The sequence below is a fragment of the Lynx rufus genome, unplaced genomic scaffold (genome assembly GCF_022079265.1).
Source record: "Lynx rufus isolate CCGP_SWC_20201006 ecotype Redwood Valley unplaced genomic scaffold, mLynRuf1.p SCAF_24, whole genome shotgun sequence".
NCBI classification, from domain to species: Eukaryota; Metazoa; Chordata; class Mammalia; order Carnivora; family Felidae; genus Lynx; species Lynx rufus.
Window position 1 is genome coordinate 17,911,654 of NW_025814839.1, and position 21,175 is coordinate 17,932,828.

Here is a 21,175-nt window from a genome sequence, read left to right on the forward strand (position 1 = left end):
TGGCACCGACAGTGCTGGGCTACACCAGCCCCTTAGCCCAGCGTGACACAGGGCCCCTCCCAGGGCTTCTGCCCCAGAAGAGCCCCCTGCAACGGGAAGGTTGCACAGGCTGCTCAGATTTGGGAACTCCCGGCCCCTGGTCTGCTTCCCTCCTCACTGCACTCCAGTTCTAGATTCTGTGCTGGGTGGTGATGGGCAATGTGGCCCTCAGGCCAGTGGGCCTCTGATGAGGGGGCTCAGAGGGTAGAGAGACTGCAGGGCCACCTCAGATGCCCCATCTGCCATGCGCTTCTGCCCTTCCTGAAAATCCCTGTTGAAGGGGGTCCTGAAGCCAAATCTGGGGGCCCTCTGAGTCTCAGGGTCCTCCTCTCTGAAATGGGCAAATTCTTTGGCCCCAGTGGGTACATGGAGGAAGGCTGGGTTTGAGTCTAAGGAGGGTCAGAGAAAGGGACCCCACAGAAGGCCAGAGGCCTTCCCAGACTTGGCCAGGGAATAGGACCCAGGAAACCCCAGCCTCACCCCCTCTCCAAGAGGAAGCATTCTGCCCCCATCTCCACCCTGCCCACAGCCCTGGGCAAATGTCAGGGACCACAGTCGGGACCACAGTGTGACCCTGGGCACAGGGTCCTCCTTCCTGCCTAAGTGCCCACAGCAGCTACAGGACCCTGTATAAATTCCTCCTAAACTTCCCAGGAGCCCCTGGACGGTGGGAAGAGTGAGTGCTACATTCGGGCCAGGATGGGCAAGGTGGAGGCGGGGCTGGGGGCTGCCCTCAAGAGCCACCACCAGGCCCTCCACAGCCAGGCCACAGCTCCATGCAGGGCCCACAGGGTGGGTGGGGTGGGGTTGCCAGATGTCCAGGACCTGAAGTACACGCGGCGGTGGCCCAGGGAGCCGAGTGAGGGAGGGGACTGCAGGCGGTGGCGGGCGCAGAGGGGGCCCCATGCACCGCGTGCGCCTACTTCATGCCGCTGCGCAGCACCTGGTTGGCTGCGATGAGCATGACGCTAATGATGAAGGCGATGGCGAAGGCGCAGATCAGACTCTTGCGCACGCACGTCTGGCGGATCTGCTGGTTGGAGCAGGCTGTGGCCGCCCGCCAGGGAGCACCAGAGAGAGACAGACGGGGACAGCGAAGCATGGAATCAGGAGCCGCCTGCACTTCCGCACATGGGCTTGTCCCATGGGACGCGCAGGGACACAAGGCTTGGGGCTGGCAAGGAGGCCCCCAGCCGCCCCCTGTCAACCCCTGGTTCCTCCTCCCCCTGCCCAAGCAGTTGGCCTGCCCATGGGGTACCAGGGGTCGGTCACTCACTCTCCACGTCCACGGGGCACTCCTCAGCTGTGCCCAGGTGGCTTTCCTCCTCCGTCATGATGATGTTCTCGATGTCCTTCATGGACAGGTGCTCACAGAAGGTGTCGTACAGCAGCCGCTTCAGCTCGTCCACGGTCAGCTTCTGCATGTCGCACTTGCAGAGGGGAGGAGACACAGTGCTCTGGCCACTGCCACCACCACAGCTGCCACCCAGAACCTTGCAGCCACACAAGCCCAACAGGCCTCCAGACTCTGGAGGACTGGAAACCACTCACTCTATTCCTTGAGTCCTCAACCACACCAGCCCCCCCCCCACCCAAGGGAGCCCATGGCTCTCTGGGAGACAAGACATCCAGTGGATAGAAGCCTGGGATAGTCATTCCCCTTTACAGTGTGGCCCTGGCTATTCACCAGCCCCAGTACGGCCCTCCACAGTGTGCACACCCTAGGTCCCAACCAGCCAGTGCATACCTTCCAGAAGACAGTGTCAAAGTCAGTGCCATGAAACTTCTCTGGGATCCCCGAGGTAGAAAGCTTGGGTCCCAGGAGAGTCACAAACTCCTCAAAGTCCACTTGGCCGTCGCCTAGAGCAAGCATAGGTTCAATCAGTGGCCAGCTTACAACTGGGCTGGGTCCTGGGCCACCTCAGGCAGGTCCCACCTTCTCTGAGCCTTGAGTTATTTTCAGGGACACATAACATCTGCCAAGCTCTGGGCTGATGCTAAACTCACCAAATATGATGAGGCCCCACCTGGTAAAATGGAGATGGAGTGCAGCAGGTGGGCCCAAGTAGATAGGAGACCCTCAGAGTTTACTCAGAAACCATGGCTTCCCAGCACCCTGCTTCCTTCCCCCGGCAGGTGTGGGGCCTGACATTCTCCCCACACAGACAGCTCAGGGCACAATCTACCCAGACCACCACCTGCTCTCTAGGTGCATAGGAGGCAGGGCTGGAGGCCCACAGTGAGGACGAGGGGATGAAAAGAGAGGACTGGAGGGGCGCCTGGGTGGCGCAGTCGGTTAAGCGTCCGACTTCAGCCAGGTCACGATCTCGCGGTCCGTGAGTTCGAGCCCCGCGTCAGGCTCTGGGCTGATGGCTCAGAGCCTGGAGCCTGTTTCCGATTCTGTGTCTCCTTCTCTCTCTGCCCCTCCCCCGTTCATGCTCTGTCTCTCTCTGTCCCAAAAATAAATAAACGTTGAAAAAAAAAAATTAAAAAAAAAAAAAGAAAAGAGAGGACTGGACATTACTGGTCTTTTTTACTCGTTTTTCTTTAATAAAATGCCAGGTGGCAAATGCAACTAAATGATTTTTTATTTGGGGTGAGGGGACCTGGGGTATTTAGTATACCCTTTCTACTTTCCTGTATTTCAAAAATTGCTCAGGGGGCACCTGGCCGGCTCAGTTGGTAGAGCATGAGACTCTTGTCTCAGGGTCATGAGTTCGAGCCCCACATTGGGTGCAGAGATCACTCAAAACTTAAAAAAAAAAAAAAATCTTAAAAAAATTGTTCCGAATACAGAGCAAGAGAGGCAGAGCTTCTGACCTCCGTGCGTGGGTATGATTGGGGCCATCACACTCTGGCCTCTATTCTCTAGGCTGATAAATAGGTCCAGACCTGGCTGCATACTGCTATGGGCTTAGGGGGTGCCTGGGAGGGAGAGGCTCAAGGCCTCAGAGGCCCAGGTGAGGGGTGAGGAAACTGAGGCAGGGGGTGATGCTCACCGTCCATGTCCAGCCGCTGGATGATAACTTCCAGCTCCACCTCATTGGGCATGTAGCCCAGGGAGCGCATGGCTGTGCCCAGCTCCTGCTTGGAGATGAAGCCATTGCCATCGCGGTCAAAGACTTTGAAGGCCTCACGGATCTCTGTTGGGGGAGCAGAGCAGATTGGGACCTCGTCTCTGTCCTCACACCCCCCCTCCCAGGCCCCCAGGATCCCCAAACCCGCAGCCTGAGCACAGCATTGAGAATCCACTATGGAGCCTGCAGGTCTGACTGATCAGAGACAAGTGGCAGGTGGTCCAGGAGTCCACCATAGCACTCCCTTCTGGGAGCTCAGGGCAAGCCAAGCTGGGCAGCAAAGCTGTGCAGGCCCGTGGCACTGACGAGAGAGGAGAGCGCCCTCAGGGTCTCAGCCTTCGCTTGTCAGGCTCCCACAGCCTCTCAGGGCGTGCTCACGACGACCCCGTGTGGCGGGTAGCATGAGTCCCACAGGGCGGGCTCCTGGGGCCTGGTAGTGGTGGCCTCTGTGAGCTGCCAAAGGCTTCCCTGCCCACCCCTCACTCCTTCCGTCCCCCACACCCCCTCATTCCCATCACATGCTTCCTCCCTTGGGCTCAGCTTAGAAACTCCAGCCAACACTCCTTAATGGTGCCACGTGGGGCAGCCACCATCTCCAGCTCAGGGCTGACAGGCCTGCCAACTCCGTGCAGACTGTCTCCCCAGCCCAAGGTTTGGGGGAAGGCAGACACTGGATAGAGGGGCCACAGCAAGCCCAGGCCTGCTCAGATGTGGGGATTGTCCCTTGCATTGTACAGAAAGGGAGACTGAGGCCGGAGGACCTGGGTGACTCAGGGGTGGAGAGCAATGCCCTGGGCTGGGAGCAGTGAGTGACCTTGGGTCAAACTCCGTCCCACCCACAGTAAAATGCCAATAGTGATGTGGGTATGACAAGAGTTTTACCAAAGATGTCTAGGAACTGCTGAGGGGTCCTAACCTCTCTCTGCTCACCTTCATTGTTACTCGGCCCAGGAAGGGCCCTAAAGAGCATTTTCCTTTGGTGGGAGCGGGAATCTCACTCCTCCCACACCCTCTCCGCTCCAGCTCCCTTGTTCAGTTCACCTGCCAGCCTCTTGGCCTCTGCCTGAGCCTTCCCCCAAGACTTCAACAGGCACAATCCTGTCCCTGGGTGTAGGTGTGGGTGTACTTGGAAGCAGAGACAGATGAAAATGCTCCACACTGCAGACCTGTAAACTGAGGCATGGAGAGGCAAAACAGCCAGCCCAGGGTCAGTTTGGAGTTAAGGCTGTTTCTGGTGAGAGCAGAAGTTAGGTTGGCCTAGGCCTGGCCTTAAAGGTCTATGAGCCCCTAAAACTGATTGTGGAATCCTGTGCCACGCAGTTATTCCCAGATCCCACTGACCCCATTGAAGACTAGGGGCCATGGCAAGGTGGCCATGACCAAACTTTATCAGGTTCTTCCTACCTGGTGTCTGCACCCAAGGCCTGGAGGTTAGACCAGAGGGCATGCAGGCCAAGACAGAGACAGCAGGCTACAGTTGAGATGTCTGGGCCCCCAGACCACCCATCCTAGGCTGGGCCTGAGAATCTGGTCGAACCAGGGGCCCCTAAGCCAGAAAGGAGCTGGGATGGGAAATGTGGGCCCAGCCCAGGGATTTCTATAAACCCCAGATCGGAACTCCAGGCCAACTCCCACCTAGGGTTTTCCTGGGCCACTGATGAGGTGGTAAGCTCCTTATCACCAGAGGTATATATGAGCGGACACCCAGAGTCATGGAGGCTGCTGAGGGATTCCTATCGCTTGGGAGTCTCTAGGTAGAGATTAAGGCACTGGCCATGCAACCAGTTACACCCTCTGCCACTTTCACTGCCACACACACTTGGGTTTCTGGCCAGCACTGTTGCCCTCCTGACCAAGCCACAGGCTCTGTCCACCCCAGGTGTCCTGAACTCCAGCACTAGGAACCTGTTCAGCCTTGCTAAACACCAGCACTGCTCCACATCCAGGCCTTCGAACATGTGGCTCCTTTTGCCCGGAACTTCTTCTCTTCACCATGGTAAACTCAGACGCACCTCAGGTTCCCAGCATGGACTACATCACCTCCTTGGTGTCCTCCCCGCCTCCACCACCAGCTGACTCTGGCTTTCTTCTGGGCTCCCACAGACCCTGTTCTTCCCTTGCACTGACCACACTGGATTGTGAATTACTAGTGCCATGAGGGCAGGGGCCAGGTTGGTCTTGTTCACAGCTGGGTCCCCATTTCCTGCAACAGTCCCTGTCTGTCGAGCATAAACATCTGCTGACCTAGTGATTTAATGAATGAATGACTGATTTGGAGAACCTACCCATCTGGAGCACACAGAGAAAAGAGCTGAGCAGAAGTTCATGCACCACTTGGTGCAAAGCCATCATTCAGAGCCCATTTACTCCTAGTTTACAAACAATCCTGGTAGGAGTAAGCATTTGCTTTCTGCTCCCCAAGCAGGCAAGAAACATGAGGGAAGACTGAGAATGCTGCTTGTCACCTTGTCCAACCGCCAAGGGCCCCACCCCTACCCACCCTATGGGCCACCACTGAAGAGTGGAATCAAGCTGAGGGCAGGGTCGAGGGTGCCACCCCCAAGATTTCTGGGTCAAGGGCTGGTTTTAGAAGGAGGAGCCCAGGGTCAAGCACCCCATTTTTCTGGGTCCTCAGTTTCCTTCTCTGTAGACGCCCATTTGGGAGATCACAAGGTGGGATGGCAAAACCCTCAACCCACGGTGGGGCTGCAGTGGGTGCTGGCCCCCTCCCCTGCCATGAGCTGGGGTCCAGGCTGTTCCTCCTACCCTGGCAGGGGCCGGGTATGGCCCCCAGAGCCCATGGCTGCTTCAGTTGGAGCCCCTGACCTTCCTCTGAGAGCTCTGAGGAAACTCACTGAGCTGGACAGGAGACAGTGAAGGACAGGTGAATCTTGGGTTATGTGGGCAGGTGACAGACCCTGAGGCATCCCCACAGGTCCCAAGAGGCACCAGCACTCTGTCGGGAAGCTGGAGTCCAGAAAGGGGGCACACACTCTGGAGGTCACTCGCAGAGCAGGGGCAGTGTCTGTCCTCTGCAGCAGCTGCCATTCTCCGCGGCATTGGCCCCACGCCCCACCACTCTGGCGTCCCTGAGTTTCCAGTATGCGCAGAGGCGGCTGCTGGACTTGCAGGGAAGAGGGGCAGGATAGGGGACTCCCCCACCCTCCATACTCTGAATGCCCTATTTGGCCACTGTCGATGCAGGCTCCACTGTCTGAATGAGCAGGCCAAGTGCCAACCTCAGAACTCTGCCCTGGTGGCTGCCTGCCTGTCTGTCTGTCTGTCTCCTTTCTCTTCTCTCTGGCCAGAAAGGGCTGGGCCAGGGCCTGCAGCCACCTCACTCCTACCCTCAGGTGCTCAAGTCCGTTGATGCCACTGGGGCCAGCCTCTCTGCTCCTGCAGACCCTGGAGGGCTTTGCTGGGTGTATATGTCATGGCCGGGATGGTGGTGGAGCGGGATGAAGGGAAAATCTGGAAAGCCTGTGCCTCTTCTCAGGGTCAGACAGGCTGCAGGCCAGTTTGGCCCAGCCACATCTACTCTGCCAACTTCCACCCATGGCTCCCCAGGGTCACAGGCCCCCAGACGCCTTTGTCAGACCTTCAAGGACTCTTCTACCCAGACTTTCCCCAGATCCTGCCTTCCGGACCTGTCCTACTGCACACCATGGGTCCCTGACTCCAGACCTTTCACCCATCTCTCTACACTCCAGGCTCTGACCCATGCAGGATTCTCCCCCCCCCCCCCCGCCGCCCCCTCCTTGGCCTCTCCTGCTGCTGCATCTGAACCCGTGAGCCCGCCGCTGCGTGCCAGGTCCCTTGATGAGCACCTCCATTGCATCCTCTGTCACCGGCAGCCCAAGGGAGTGGCAATGCCAAGCCCCTTTTACAGATGGAGAAAATGAGGCAAGAAAGGCAAGTGATTGTCCAAGGTCACTCCATGAGTTGATGGTGTAGAGATCTGAACCCAGTGCTGCCCGGCTGGGAAGCCCTCATCTACACCCTGTGCTCTCCACCTCCCTTACTGGTCCCTCTCCCCCTCGGATTAACCGCCCCCTGGATTTCTGCGGCAGGCACATAATGTCTGCAGCATTTCATCCCAAGCTGCTGGGCTCCCTCTTCTCTGCACATGTGGATCCTCCACCGGTGGGTGTCCTCCCAGCAAAGGGCCTGGGTCTTACCCAGACGGCCTTGGGGCAGGAGCACTAATGCAGGACACTGGCAGGGGGGGTGTCACCTTTTCCATCTAGCCCTGGCATTCAAGGACCACTGGGGCCTACAGAGACTTGGTCCCTCAAGAGGGCTTTTGGTTGCCTACAGCCAAGACAGAGGTCAGTCACGGAGGACTTTTTGCCCTCATCTACAGCTGCTCACAGGCTCGGAAGTAGGCTGGGGCCACCCAGGCATCTGCTTGTTCCACGACCCCCACTTGACCACCCTAAGGAGGGCCCTGCCCTTCAGATGCCCCCTGCCAGGGTCCCTCTGCTCCTCAGGGCCCAGGAGAAGGGGACAGGAGAGAAGCAAGGAGTGCATTTGGTGTGGCTGGTGACTAACGCTGCTGGGTTCCTGCCAGTGTGTCTGCCAGGCGGCCCAAGGGGAGCCTGCGGCCTCCTTGCCCCTGCACTGCCCTCCCTATGCCTGCTCACCCCTGCAACCCAGCCTCTGCTTGGCTTCTTAGAGGGTCTGCACCCCAGGGCTGGGAGATCAAGAGAAGAGAGACCCTGTGAGACATGGTGGGGTGCTGGAAACAAGGGTAGGGAATGAGGTGGAAGCTGCCGGGATTTGGGGGGGACAATGTTGACCCCTGCCCAAGTGGCCAGCAGGAGGGTATGGAGGAAGACCCATGGAGGCAGACACTGGCAGAGGGTCGGGGTGGCTCAGGGCAGGAGGAGACAATGGTGGGGAAGTGACGGCCTCTGCCCCATCCCCTGCCCTCTTGGTCCTCATCATACCTCTTCCTTTTCCCAGGCCCTGGGCAGACAGGGAAGACACCTGGGCTTTGGGGTTCAAGGCTAGAGACCCAGCAGTATCACTCATCTATCTGTTCTGCTCACATCAGACACCAGACCCCATCTCCGTGGCTCTGACAGCCTCTGGTGGCTTTCAGGGGACTTGAGAGGAGCAGGTGGCTCATAGCCTATGGTGCAGTGTGGTTTTGGGGGGGTGGGGGTAGCTACCTTTTTCTCTTGATCTTCCCCTCACCCAGTCTGACTCCCTTGAGATCTACCCTCTCTAGGGCTTAGGAATGAGGGAGGACCTCTCTCCATGCCTTCCCCTGTGCTCCCATCATCATCCCTGACTGCACTGGTGTCTCAGATACACCCCCTTAAGCCCTGATGAGCACCAGATCTCAGAGATCCCTGGACCCAAGATAACCAAAGGGAGGCCCAGCCTCTGGGTGATCTCAGCCCTTTACCCAACAGCAGACAAGTAGATCCCAGGGGTCCAAGACTCCCATCAGCTCAGAACCCCCACTCCACACCAAATAGGGCCCTAGGAGGCCTGGGAGAAGGGAAGACTGAACACCTGCCCCCAGCCCAGGAGGGAAAGAGCTTACAGGCCCCAGGGGGCTCACTGCTCCCCCAGAATCTTTGGTCCAGGGATTCCAGCCCCTGACCTCTGCTCAGATCTGGCCTAGACCCTGCTTTTAAGGTCCCCCATTCATGTTGAGAGACAGAGAGACTCTGGGGGGCCAGATTTGGGTCCCAGCCTCTGCCTTTCCCTTCCAGGCTTGGTTATCGAGACCAAGCCGCCCAATCTGGCCACTTGTTGTCGCCACCACCTCCTGGGCCGCCCTCCCGGCGCTCTGGGCTGGGGGTCCCTGCAGGGCTGTGGGGAAGGGGCTAAGGCCGCAGGAGGAACTGGGGACAGCCTCGCAGGCGTTAAGAGCAGGGCAGTCGCCCTCTCCCCTTCTCCGGCTCCCCGAGCAGATTGGATTTTAAAAGCGACACGAGCGGAATGTCAATTCGAGCGCAGAGCCGCGGGCGGGCGCCGCGGAGGGGATCAGGATGCGGGTGCTCCGGCCGGGCCCGCGCGGGGGACACAGCTCGGACCCCCACCCAAACCGCCGCGTTGCCGCACCGTCACCGCGGACTGCGCGGCCCCGTGACCCCGCTGCGGGGCTCAGCAAGTTTCCGCAGCGCGGGGGACCATGCGGACAGGGGCTGGGCCGCCCCTCAGCCTTGGCAACCCCCACCGCGGCACCCAGAGGTGTGAGTTGGTCCTGACTCCCCACGCAGCTGCTCGCTGGAGCTCCCACCTGGCAGCCGGCACCTGAGGACGGCCCCCCCACCCCCTGCGCCCCGAGTCCGCGCTTCACCTGGGCGCACAGGTAGGAGGGCGAGCGGGCGGGGGTCCCGGCGGGGCACTCACCCTCCAGTTCGTCCTCAGGGATGTCCACGGGGCGCTGCTCCGACAGCAGGTTGGGCACGGTGTAGATGCCCCGGTACATCAACGCCGCCGTCACCGGGTGGAACGGCATCTTGGAGGCTCCGCGCCCGCCCGCCCGCCGCAAACTTTGAGGTCGGGGCTCATGGGCCGGCGGCGGCCCCGGGGGCGGCTGGAGCGGGCGCGGCGCGCGGTTGCGGAGGGCGGCCCGGCGGCAGCAGCGGTGGCGAGGCGGGGGGCGCCCCTCCGGGGGCCTAGCGCCCCCGCGCCCCGGGCCACCGGTCCATGCCGCCCCCTCCCTCGTCCGGCTCCCGGCCGGGGCCCCGCAGGGGCGGCGGGGGCGGCGCCGTTCGGGCCTCTCCGCTCTGGTCGCCGAGCGCTGCTCCCGCCGCGCCCGCTCCTCGGTGCCCCGCGCGCTCCGCGCTGCTCGCCGCCCGCTAGTCCGCTCGCCGGCGCGGCCGCCCGGCCCGCCGCTCCGGCTCTCGCCGCCTCCCGTGCTCGCTTGCTCGCTCGCTCTGTGCCGCGCTGGCTGCGCTCCCCGCCTCCCCCGCCCGCCCGCCGCCCGCCCCCTCTGCGCTCTCCACCCCCCTCCCGCCCCTTCCCGCCGCCGGCCCCTGCGCTGTCGCCCCTAGCCCGCCGCTGCTCCTTCTCTCCTTAGCCCCAGGTTCCCCTTTCCCCCTGCGGAGGATCACTGTCCCTCGCCCAGAGTCCGCAGCTACCAAGACCAAGGTGGGGGTGGGGCCCTTCCTTCCTGCCCCTTGGCCCGCCCCCACCCCCCACGAACAGAACAGGGAACTGAGGACCAGAAGAGACCTGACAGAGAGGTGAGATGGGCCCCAGATGCCTGGGTCCTGGAGGAGAATCATACAGTATTGGTGTCAGGAGGGGCTCCAAAATGGGGAAACTGAGGCTGAGAAAGAAGGGCGTTGACCAAGGTCATAAGGCGCAGGCAGCAGGCAGAAGCTTGGGACGGATCTGGGACAAGCTACCTTGCCCTGTGGCTGAGACTTGGCAGCTGACCTTGCCCTCCACAATAGAGCCCCAGTCCTGGCTCCTTTCCAAGTCCCCACTACTCTGCCTGGGGAGCTGCCAAGGGTTTGTCTGTCTTATGCCTCTCCCCACCCCCAACCCAGGGCACTGAGGGACAGAGAGGTGGCTGGGTGCCTGTAGGGACTGGTGTGAGTTCACGTGGCTGGTTAGACTTAAGGTGTGTGCAAGGCTCACCCAGGCCCCAAGGCATGTGTGCGCAGCAGGGTGAGGCGTCAGGTGTTTGTGGGAGCAGTATGTGTGTGCTTATATCTGTTATCCAGGAGGTGTGTTCATGTGTTTTTGAGTCCACATGCAGATGGATACATGTTGGGAGTGTGTATGGAAATCTGTGTGTGCCAAGGTTGTGAGCTGGTGGGGGAGGGGAGGGCAGGAGCTTCTGAGCAGGAGCCCATGGGCGGGTTGGGGGTGGTGTACAGGCCCATGGGCTAGGAGTGGCATGGGCATGTGTGCACAGATGTGTGTGTGTGTGTGTGTATGTGTATATATATATATATATATATATATATATATAGGGGTTGACCTTCTGGACTCTCCATGGCCCCAGCTGCAGGACCAGCCCCTGGAGGCCCCATTGGAACCACCTTCAATCAGCCCTGCCCTTACCCAAGCTGATTACATTTTTCTGTTTGTTTCTGCTTTTGTAGTTGATTAATCACAGCCCTATCTTGGGGCCTGAGGAAAGGGGGCTCAGGGAGAGATGCCAGCCCTGGCCGAGCTGGGCTGGGCCAGGCCTGGGCCCCAGCACTTCTCAGGCACGGCTCTGGAGGGGGATCCCAATAGCGTCCACAACCTACAGAGGAACCAGGAAAGACCCCAGCTATTTGTCTCCCCAGCCTCTATGGATCAGCTGGGAGCCCATTAGAACTGTAGGCCGGGGGTGTGAGAGGCCCCAGAAAAGCACCACTCCCAAACCCTCCTCATCCACCTGTCTCCTGGTCGGACAGTCCACCATCGAGCTGAGTGTTTTGAGCTCCCTTGGGTCTTCCAATGCAGCAGAGGAGTGGGGAAGAAAGCACCCAGAACTCAGAGCCAGGCAGACCTGCGGCTCCTGCATCTACCACCTCCTCACTGTCATAGGACCTTAGTCCCCTCTTGTAACCTCTTAGGGCCTCGGCTTTCCCTTTGGGAAGTGAGAGTGGTGATGCCACCTCCCAGGCAGTGGCGAGGATGAAGTGAAGTAACATGTGAGTCTGCCAGTGCATCCCTGTACCTCTTGGGAGTTTCCTATTAGCATGAAAATTCCCCCAAGGAATATGAATTAATAATAATTATAGCTGCTATGTATTGATTGAGAGCATGAGCTATAGCAGCTCTCTCTTTCCGTGTTTACTGAGTGGCCAGGCTGCACCAGCCCAGGCCAACCAGTTCTAAATCAGGACCCCTGTGCCAAGGGAGACTGGGCAGGTGCTTGCTAAGGGGCTGATGGGAAGCCCAGCTCCCACTGGCGTCTGGAGAGGCTGCTACAGAGCATGTTTGTGCTCGCTTGACAGAGGGGTAGCTCCTGCTGCATCCCCTGTAGCTCCCAGCCTTGTTGCCCAGGTAGAGAATTTTCAAAGGACAAGGCAGAAACAATCTGCGAGTAAATTAAGCAAAAATCAAGTGAATGGGCCTACCTAATACAGCCAGGCCCTGTAGGTCCGTGCTGAGGGAGGGCACGGGTGTCCATGGAGACACAGGCCTCCCTCCAGTCTGTGGCCAAGGGATCAGGTTATACATCCTGTGACTGGGCTGTTCCCTGGAGCAGGCTCCCACCAGGTCAAAGGGACAGGACCCAATGGGGGTTGACAGCCTCAAGGTCACAGTACACCCCACTGCTTAGGCCATCCCTGGCACCCCTGTCCCTGGTGATTCAGGCCAGTCCCTGTCTATCTCCTGATGCAAAGCCATAGCCCACAGGGATGACTGTGGGCTTAGGGGACTTCTACGTGCCACCAGCTACACCTGCTCTCCCTTCTCTATCTGCCCATGGGTACCTGGGCTGTGCATATAACCTGCATGGCATCCCCCAAACCTCTGAAAGCAGTTTGGCCTTGCCCTCATTCATGGCTGAGGGCACCCCTGCTTAGGGAACTAAAGGGACCAGGTTGGGTCATGTATCATTGTGAGGCAGCACTGGGGTTGGGGTAAGGGTAAGGGCTTCAGGAGCCAAGCTCTGGGTCATTCTGGTCTCAGCCTTCTAGGCTCAGAGGAATGTTGCTTCCTCTGGGAACCATCGTAGACCTCTGCAGCCCTCTACCTTGGACCACTGGGCATCTCAGCCACTGGGCAGCCCCTGGGTGCTAGCTAGGTCCTGTAAGCAAGTGAGGCCAGAAGTTGGAACACGAGAGGGTGCTGCTTATACCTGGAGCTCACAGAGCAAGCACCAGAGAACTGAGCAGCATGGTTGGGGTGGCAGCTCACTGTCTGGCGAAGGGCAGTGGAGGGGGTGGGGGTGGTGCCTTTTTTGCAGAGGAAGGGCATGAAAGCAACTTGGAAAGTCTCAGGCGTGGGGTGGGTAAGGCAGTGCCATGAGCTCTGCATGGATAACCCAGAGCTGGGCATGTGCCTTTGGGTGGCTACACTCTCTGAGCCTCGGCTTACTCACCTGTTAAATAGGAGCAGGTCTAGCCCCCAGAATGAACACTTAGATCCTGCATGTGAAGTGTTTGGTGCACAGAACATGGTATCTCTTACTATGAGTGAAGGGAACTCCAAGAGGAAAAGCCAGGGTAAGCAAAACTCAGAAGTGTGAGAGGACCATCTTCAGCTCTGGAGGGCAAGCTCTGAGTCTGTATCTCCTGGATCTAGTGCCTGGCACAGGGCTGGGCTGGGCTTGGGAAATTGGCAAGGGCTGGATGAATGTCTGCTGGATGAATGAATGACAGGATGAATGAATGAATGAATGATCGCCCACCAACCCACCCGCCCTTCGGCATTGCAGCCCCGTCCTCTCTCTGCACATCACAGGGGAGCAGATGGCGTGATTGCAGGGTGTGAATTATGTCTGTCGCTCCCCCATCTGGGGAAGGTAATGCCGCCATCACAGTACACTCCCTGGGGTGCCTTTGGGAGACTCAACTCGTGGGCCCCTCCGGAGAGGGGTCTCCACATCCACAGACTTTGCCCACTAGTCCTTAGCTCAGGGTGCTGGAGACACTGGGAGAGGTTAACCACCTGTGACTCTGGGAGAATCCACCAGGTGGCAGGGAGGAAGGGGAGAGAAGTGGAGACCACTCTGTCCAGAGGCTGGGTGCCTCCCTCCTGGAGACTGGAACCCTCTCATCTCAAAACCAGCAGGCTTGCCACCCTCCCTGGCTGGAAGCCACTCCTTGGAGGCCAGCATTCTCTTGCCACCCATATTCAGCACCAGGGAGAGCTCCTGGCAGAGCCCAGGGTCCAGCCACGTAGGGTGCAGTTGTGGGGGGATGGAGAGCCCGGCAAGACAGTAAATGAACCCATAGTCCAGAAGAGGATATCAAAGTGGAGGGAGAGCAAGTGTCAAACTCAAGGTCAACTGAGGACCGCTAACCACAGCCCTGTACAAATTGGAGGGCGTGCGGGGGGAGGCAAGGAGGTGCTGAGGGGAAGGGAGTGTCCAGGGAGGGCAGAGGCTCTGGCCTCTGCTCCTTGGCTAGGGAACAATATTGTTCCAAGAATCCGCTGGGGACAATGTCTGGAGGTGAATAAAATATTCATCGTCTAGGCAAACTCACACAGTCACTTGATGAATAATGGAATTTATAGACTTGCAGAGGCTGACCCAGCTGGGCCGGCATCTAGAGGCTCCTGTCTGCTCTAATCCCGCCCTGCCATGGGCACCCCCTCTAAACCTTCAGATGCCTGGCTCCTGCAAGTGACAGGGGCAGACAGGACAGAGCAGGAGACAGAGTCCAGCAGGGGGACACAGGGCAAAGGGGACAGGTCCTTGAATTTATTGCTCCTTGAGAAGTGATTTGGTGATGGAAAAAGAGCACTGGACTCAGAATCCAGTGTGGCTGGGATGAATCCTACTACTGTTGCTAGTTCTACGTCCTGAGTATGTCAGTTATGCCTCAGTTTTCTCCCCTGTGAAATGGGATTGATGCAGCCATCACACGACCCAAGTTGCTGAGATGTGATGAGATGAAGAAAGTGACAGTGCTTGGTGCCTCTGTCCCTGGAACACACAGGTGGCCCTGTGCTGAAACATGTTGCTGAAAGGCTGGACCTTTAGAGCCTCTTTCTCTGGACCCCAGACTCCCCTGAGCCCAGGAGGGGTCTAGAAGGCAGAGAGAGGCATGGCCACAGAAGTAGAGAAGCTTCTAGTCCTCAGGGCAGGGTTTGATGTCAATAAGTGCAAAAACCCAGCCAAGGAGAGACAGACATGGGCACTCACCCAGGCCCTCCTACCCCAAAGAGTCTGCTCCCACTGGGCTGGGCATGAGCCTGGGCAAGGGTATTTTTAAAATGCTCCCAAGAGCTTCCAAGGTGTAACCAGGATTAGAATCCCTACTCCAGGGGCAGAAGGCTGGTGGGGGAAAGTCTGGGCAGGGGTAAGAGGAACATGGGGATATCCCACCCAGGAAATGACAGACATCTCTGGCCCTTGTCTCCTTTGGGCCTTGGTCTCCCCTTCTGAGAAGTGGGAGCCTATGCCCAGCATATGACCAGGCTGCTGTCTGGGAGTGGGATCATGGGTACCTCTGGCCCAGCCCCTGCTCCAGCCCTACTTCCTGAGTGACAGCTGTGGCAGCTGGCAGGAGACAAGGCGCGAGCCAGCTCCTAATTGCTCTGGGCTCCCAGATCCCTGCCTCAGTCTGTTGCCTCTGATGAGACATTCGACTGACCTGCCCAGGGCGGCTGCTTCCCCCAGAAGAGGCCCCGTCTCTGGCTGGTCCGGGCATTATGCAGGTGGGGGGGAAGCTGCCTCTCCTTGCAAGGTCTTACCACCTCTGGAGCAGGGTGAGGCTGGGACCCTGCAATCCCCCTTGGGCCTGCCTCCTCTTCTCTGAATCTCTGTGTGTAACATAAAGAGCTGTGTGTAATTTTCCATTTGAACAAGCAGCTGCACAGGTGCTGAGATACGCAGACCCCGTGGCTGGGCTCTGTGGCCTCACCTGGCACACCCTGTCCCCTCCAGGGGGGGCTCGGGCATGTTCGCTAGGGTCAGACCCAAGAGAATAACTGTGTGACCTCAGGCTAGTCGTTGGAACTTGGACACTTGGTGCAGCTGTTTCTGAAGGTGAATATGGACAGAGGAAGCCCAGGGTCAGGGTTCACCATCACTGTTCCCTCAGCGTTTCAGAGGGGTCCTCAAGATGCTGCAGACTGGCAGCCTTTAGCACAGCCCCTTGGGCTGAATTTTCAGATTCACAGCTGCCTTTCTGTCTCTGGTTGCCTGGACCCCTGCCACTGTCCCCTCCCCTGACTCCTGACCCTCTCATTCTGCGGAGGCACCTCCAGGGCAAGAAGTGGAGAACAGAGAACAGAACCTTCTGGCTCCCCGAGGGGTTTCTCAGACCCTGACACCTCCAGTTCTTTCTCAGGAGGACCAAGTTATTTACCTGGTTTCGGTGATCTAGCCCAACACTTATCCTTTCCCACATGTGAGCTGCTGCCTCCACCTGCTGTGACATGGCCTGAGAGCAGCTCCTATTTGCACACCTCTGGGGATGGGAATCTCACCCCCACCCCTGAGGCAGAGTCAACACTTGCCTATATTCCCTGGGCTCTGACTTTGTCCTCCAAGATCTCTCCTGTTCTGAGACAAGGCACTGAAGGCCCCCCAAAGGGGCCCCTGCATGTCACTTGGGAGATATACCGACCTGTGAGCAGCTCATCAGAGTGGCACCCCTGCCCCTACAGTAGGGACATGGGTAAGAATGGCACTGCAAGCCTGTGGGCAGAGGAGCAGGCTCTGTGGTGGTAGAGAGGGGGCAAGCGAAGTGGGAGCCAGGTTCTCAGATGAACACCTCTGGCTCCGTGTCCCAGAGCTGCACAGATTAGCCTGTCACTGAGAGTCCAGGACATGAAATGGGTGAGTTTTGACGAGGGGACTTTGGGAGAGGCCCAGACTGGAGGCGCTGTGGAGGGAGTGGCCCCTCCGGCCCTGGCCACCACCAATCGGGGAGCCAGGCTATGATCCTTTGGAGTCCCTGATGTTGAGAGACAGGGCTGGGGCAGGGTACCAGGATGCCCCGGGGTGGTGGACGAAAGAATCCCTGCTGAATCTCTGTCCTCCAAGGCTGAACTAAGTCTGCAGCCCCGCCCCCAGCTGGTCCCCCACCCTAAGGCCCGCTAATGGGCCTCTGAGGCCCACAGTGCCCTGGTCGTGTCGAGCCTAAGTGATGATAAAATCGACAGCAGTTTAATTGGTAATTTTAATCCTGGACAGAGCAGTAATGGCGTTACTAATTGGATCGTTAGAGATTTGTGCTTTATGGCTGTGTAATTAGAGGAGCTGTGGGGGGCCGGGGTGAACTGGGGGGCCATGTGGGGCCAGGGGCAGGGAGCAGCAGGCAGGGCCCCTTCCCAGGCTGTGGCTGGGTCACCACCGGGACCTCCTGCTCATCTACTGCTCCTTCCAAGCAGGTCCCCCGGGGCAGTGGAGTGAGGGAGGTCACAGTTAGGGGTCTGTTTGTGCCCCTCCCAGAACTATCATGTTGGGAGGAGCAGGCCTTGGGGTCCATTACACAAAAAGACCCCAAATCTCATAGCCCAGCTCCCTACAGAACAAGGCACAGGGGTTCCCACAATCCCAGCCCTTCCCTGCACCCTCATATACGTGTGTCCCCTGTGCTCATGTGGGCTCACACCGTTCTGTGCAGCCTTGCCCATGGGCTTACTGTGGAGCCACAACGCCGTGGCCTTGCAGTATGGCCCCCAGGACTCTGGGTGACCACAAAGTGTCCCCATTTTAGAATAAGAAAGGGCCTTAGGTTCTCCCACCCTGCTCACTTCTCATATGGGGAAACTGAGGCCCAGAGAGGGGAGTGGACATCCTGTGTGTGTGTTCCATGCTAGTCTCATATGTTTATGTGAGGCTTACATCCCTGAACACCGATATTCGGTGGGTTTTCGTCACGCGTGAGACTGCCACTCTGCACCTGTGTGAGGGAGGCACGTGGGCCGGAACGCGGGCCCAGCCCCCACCCCTGGCACATGGTGCATGTGTTGTCAAGCGTGGAGGGGAGGCAGGGCGGAGCGTCCTTTGGATTGGATTCACTATGCCTGGCACTCAACAAATCTTTGCTGTATTAATTAATAAAGCAAAAAAAGAAAAAAGAGAAGGAGGTCTGGAGGGAGGACAGAGAGATCACGGGCCAAGGGCTTCTGTCACATGCCCCTCTCATTGGTCCCCTAGCCTACCACTGGTTGTTCTCCTAAACACAGGCCACGGTCCCCTCACAGCCCTGCAATGGCATCCACCTTATTCCAAGGGAGGGCCAAAGTCACGAGGGGCCCCAATACTTCCCTCCTCACCTCTCCGCCCCCACCTGCCCCCTGCTCACCTGGCGGTTCCTGGCGGAGTGTCGGGCACACTCCTACCTCAGACCTCTTGGTGCTGGCTGTGTTTGTCACGCGCTCCTGCTAGACATCTTCATCGCTCACTCCTTAAGCTCTTCACTCAAAAATCACCCTCCCAGTGGGTCTTCCCTGACCACCCTAGCTTTAAAAATTATGTTTAAAAAGGGGCGCCTGGGTGGCGCAGTCGGTTAAGCGGCCGACTTCAGCCAGGTCACGATCTCGCGGTCCGTGAGTTCGAGCCCCGCGTCAGGCTCTGGGCTGATGGCTCGGAGCCTGGAGCCTGTTTCCGATTCTGTGTCTCCCTCTCTCTCTGCCCCTCCCCCGTTCATGCTCTGTCTCTCTCTGTCCCCAAAATAAATAAAAACGTTGAAAAAAAAATTAAAAAAAAAAAATTATGTTTAAAAACACACATCAAAAGACAAATGGTGCCTGTTCTCCCACTGCCCTGCTTGTCCTGGCTTGAACATACCACAATGTAACACACATGGATTCTTCCTTCTTCCTCTCTCTTTCTTTCTTTCTTTCTTTCTTTCAAGTTTATTTATTTTGAGAGAGAGAGAACATGCAAGTGGGGGAGGGGCAGAGAGAGAGAGAGGAAAAAAGAGAGAGAGAATCCTAAGCCGGCTCCACATTGTCAGTGCAGAGCCTGAGGCGGGGCTTGAACTCACAGACTATGAGATCGTGAACTGAGCCGAAATCAAGAGTCAGATGCTCAACTGACTAAGCTACCCAGGCGTCCCTGGATTCTCCTTTCTTGCCGGTACGGGTTTTGTTCATTGCTGCATCCCTAGTGTTGTGACATATAGTAGGTGCTCATATATAGCTGTTGAATGAATGAATGAATGAATGGGAGTGTCCCTACAGAGGCAGCCCTGGGAGGTGAGGGCGGGTTGTGGGAAGTGTGCAGGTTGAGGGGGCAGGAGGCAGATGTTGGGCAGGGACTGTGGCTGAGGCACCCCTACCTGTGAGCCCTTCCTTCTGGCTGACCTGGCTCCCACCTCCTGCAGCAGCTCAGTTAGGAGACAGTGCCTGGCGACCTATATCAGCAAATTAGACAGACGGGGGCCGGGGGGAAATGAAAGTGTCTTCCTGCCAATGTCCACCTCAGTGCCCTCCACCTGATGGCCATCAACCCAACCTCCTCTCCCCTTCTGCCAGGTCATCCCGTGGCCTCTGACTGCCTCCTTCCTGGTCCCCCCACAAGAAGTGGCTGGCTACCTCTGGGCTACTCTCAGGGACTCTAAGGAGACCCCTCCTCTGCTGGCCCTATCTCCCTGTTCCCAAGCAGGAGACAGTGCCTGAAATGCCACTACCAGCACTGAGGTGGCTTGCACCTGGGCCCAGCACTGGGGTCCAGAGTTTTCGATAATGCCCTGCCCACCCGCCTGGCCCCACTGCCTTAAGCTTCGTCAGGTGATGTATGGCCCACTGGGCCTGCCAGGAAGTGACAGCAGATGGATGGGCAGTGCCGAAGGGTGGGCTCAGAGCCAGGAGCAGAGAGCAGAGAGGGGGGAGGTGCCTGGCTCCAGAGAAAGCCATTCCCGGAATGCCACCCTCCCTGACCGAGGGCAGGACGGGGAGTATCAGAGTAGTCTCAGACATGGCTCCCACACAATGGCCCTGAGTGTGAGGAAGTGGAGGGAGCTGGGGGGCTCTTGGCTCCTCAGGGCATCTCTCCAGGCCTCAACTTCCTCATCTGTAAAATGGCAATGATGCACCCACTGGGAGGTGGCAGGAAGGGTCAACTGAGAGAATGCACAGCAAGCAGAGTCCCCAGACTCAGGGGTGCTCTAATCACCAACCTTCAGCCTTGTTAGGCTTGGTGCTGGCCAGGGAGGGGTGGTCCCTAAAATTCTGCTTCCTTCTTCCTGTATCTCCCCACCTGACCCCCTCCCCCATCTTCCCTCTCCTGGCCTTTGGGAGAATCGCACATCCAGAGATGGACCGGCAAAGTTCTGTTCGACCTCACTCCCATTTTCCAGAGGGGAAAACTGAGGTCTTGAGAGAAGAACCTGCTCAAGGTTAGTTAGGAGGACTTGTAAGACCCCTCGTGGTGATTGCTGAAAGAAGTGCCTTCCCCACTGTGGACCTGGGAGGGTGGGGAGTGGGGGGCCCATGCAGCTGCCTAGCAGGTGGACAGTGCTGGGCACAGGGAAGGGGACTGGGGGACAGGGGTGCAATGCGGTTTCTTCGGCCAAGTCAGGATGCGCCAGACACCGCCATGGGCTCTGTCTGCATCCAAGGAGACCAGGACACCAGGCGGGCGGACGGCATGTCCTTGCTGGCTGGTCCTGGAGGAGGGATGGGGAGTAGGGGGGAGGGTCATTCTGGGAACCGGGGCTGCCTGCAGGGCCAGGTGGCGTCTCCTGGCATCTGTTCACCTGCCCTGCTCCCCAGAGGAGCACGGGCTTCACGTGGGTCTCCCAACGGCTATGGGCATGTGACGCAGATGTACACGGACAGGTCTGGTGGATGTGTGAGGGGGCGTGGGCGTGCACGGGTGCATGTGGGCATGTCAGACCTGGTGTGTGCACATGTGTGGAGGCTAATATGCACATGTAGAGGTCTTAACGCCTGGGCCCCAAGAACCCAGGGCCAGGGCAGAGCAGTGTGGGCACTGCACGCATCTATGTGGGCAGTGCACTTTGCACATGTGGGCCTCTCTGTACACTCGGGCATAGATGAGATGTTGACATATGTCAGTGGGTATGAGGAAAGACATGTGCTCAGTCAACACCCACCAGGTCCTATACAAGCTCGGTCTCAGCTTTAATCAAAAGGAATCGTGTCGGGGCGCCTGGGTGGCTCAGTCAGTTAAGAGTCTGACTTCAGCTCAGGTCATGATCTCACGGTTGGTGAGTTCGAGCTCCGTTGGGCTCTGTGCTGACAACTCGGAGACTAGAGCCTGCTTTGGATTCTGTGTCTCCCTCTCTTTGTCCTTCCCCAGCTTGTGCTTGTGCTCCCTCTCTGTGTCTCCCTCTCAATAATAAATAAATAAACAAAAAAATTATATATATAAAAAAGGGACAGTGTTGGCCCCCCATTGTCAGTGGGGAAACAGGGCGGCTGCCTGCCTAAGGCTACCGGGATTCCTGCCTGTAAATCCAAGAGAACACCCCCTGCCCTGTCCACCTCACAAG

At 58.3% G+C, this 21,175-nt stretch overlaps 1 protein-coding gene across 1 annotated transcript; it reads right to left on the reverse strand.

The window, feature by feature from the left end:
* Positions 1 to 861: 861 nt before the first annotated feature.
* CABP7 (calcium binding protein 7) lies at positions 862 to 15,663 on the reverse strand. The gene is made up of 6 exons (XM_047088512.1): positions 15,626 to 15,663; positions 9,486 to 10,015; positions 3,039 to 3,182; positions 1,787 to 1,899; positions 1,316 to 1,469; positions 862 to 1,086 (listed from the first exon to the last, which is right to left on the reverse strand). The coding sequence occupies exons 1-6, from the start codon at positions 15,661 to 15,663 to the stop codon at positions 959 to 961; spliced, it is 1,107 nt and encodes a 368-aa protein (XP_046944468.1). The 3' UTR covers positions 862 to 958.
* Positions 15,664 to 21,175: the final 5,512 nt, after the last annotated feature.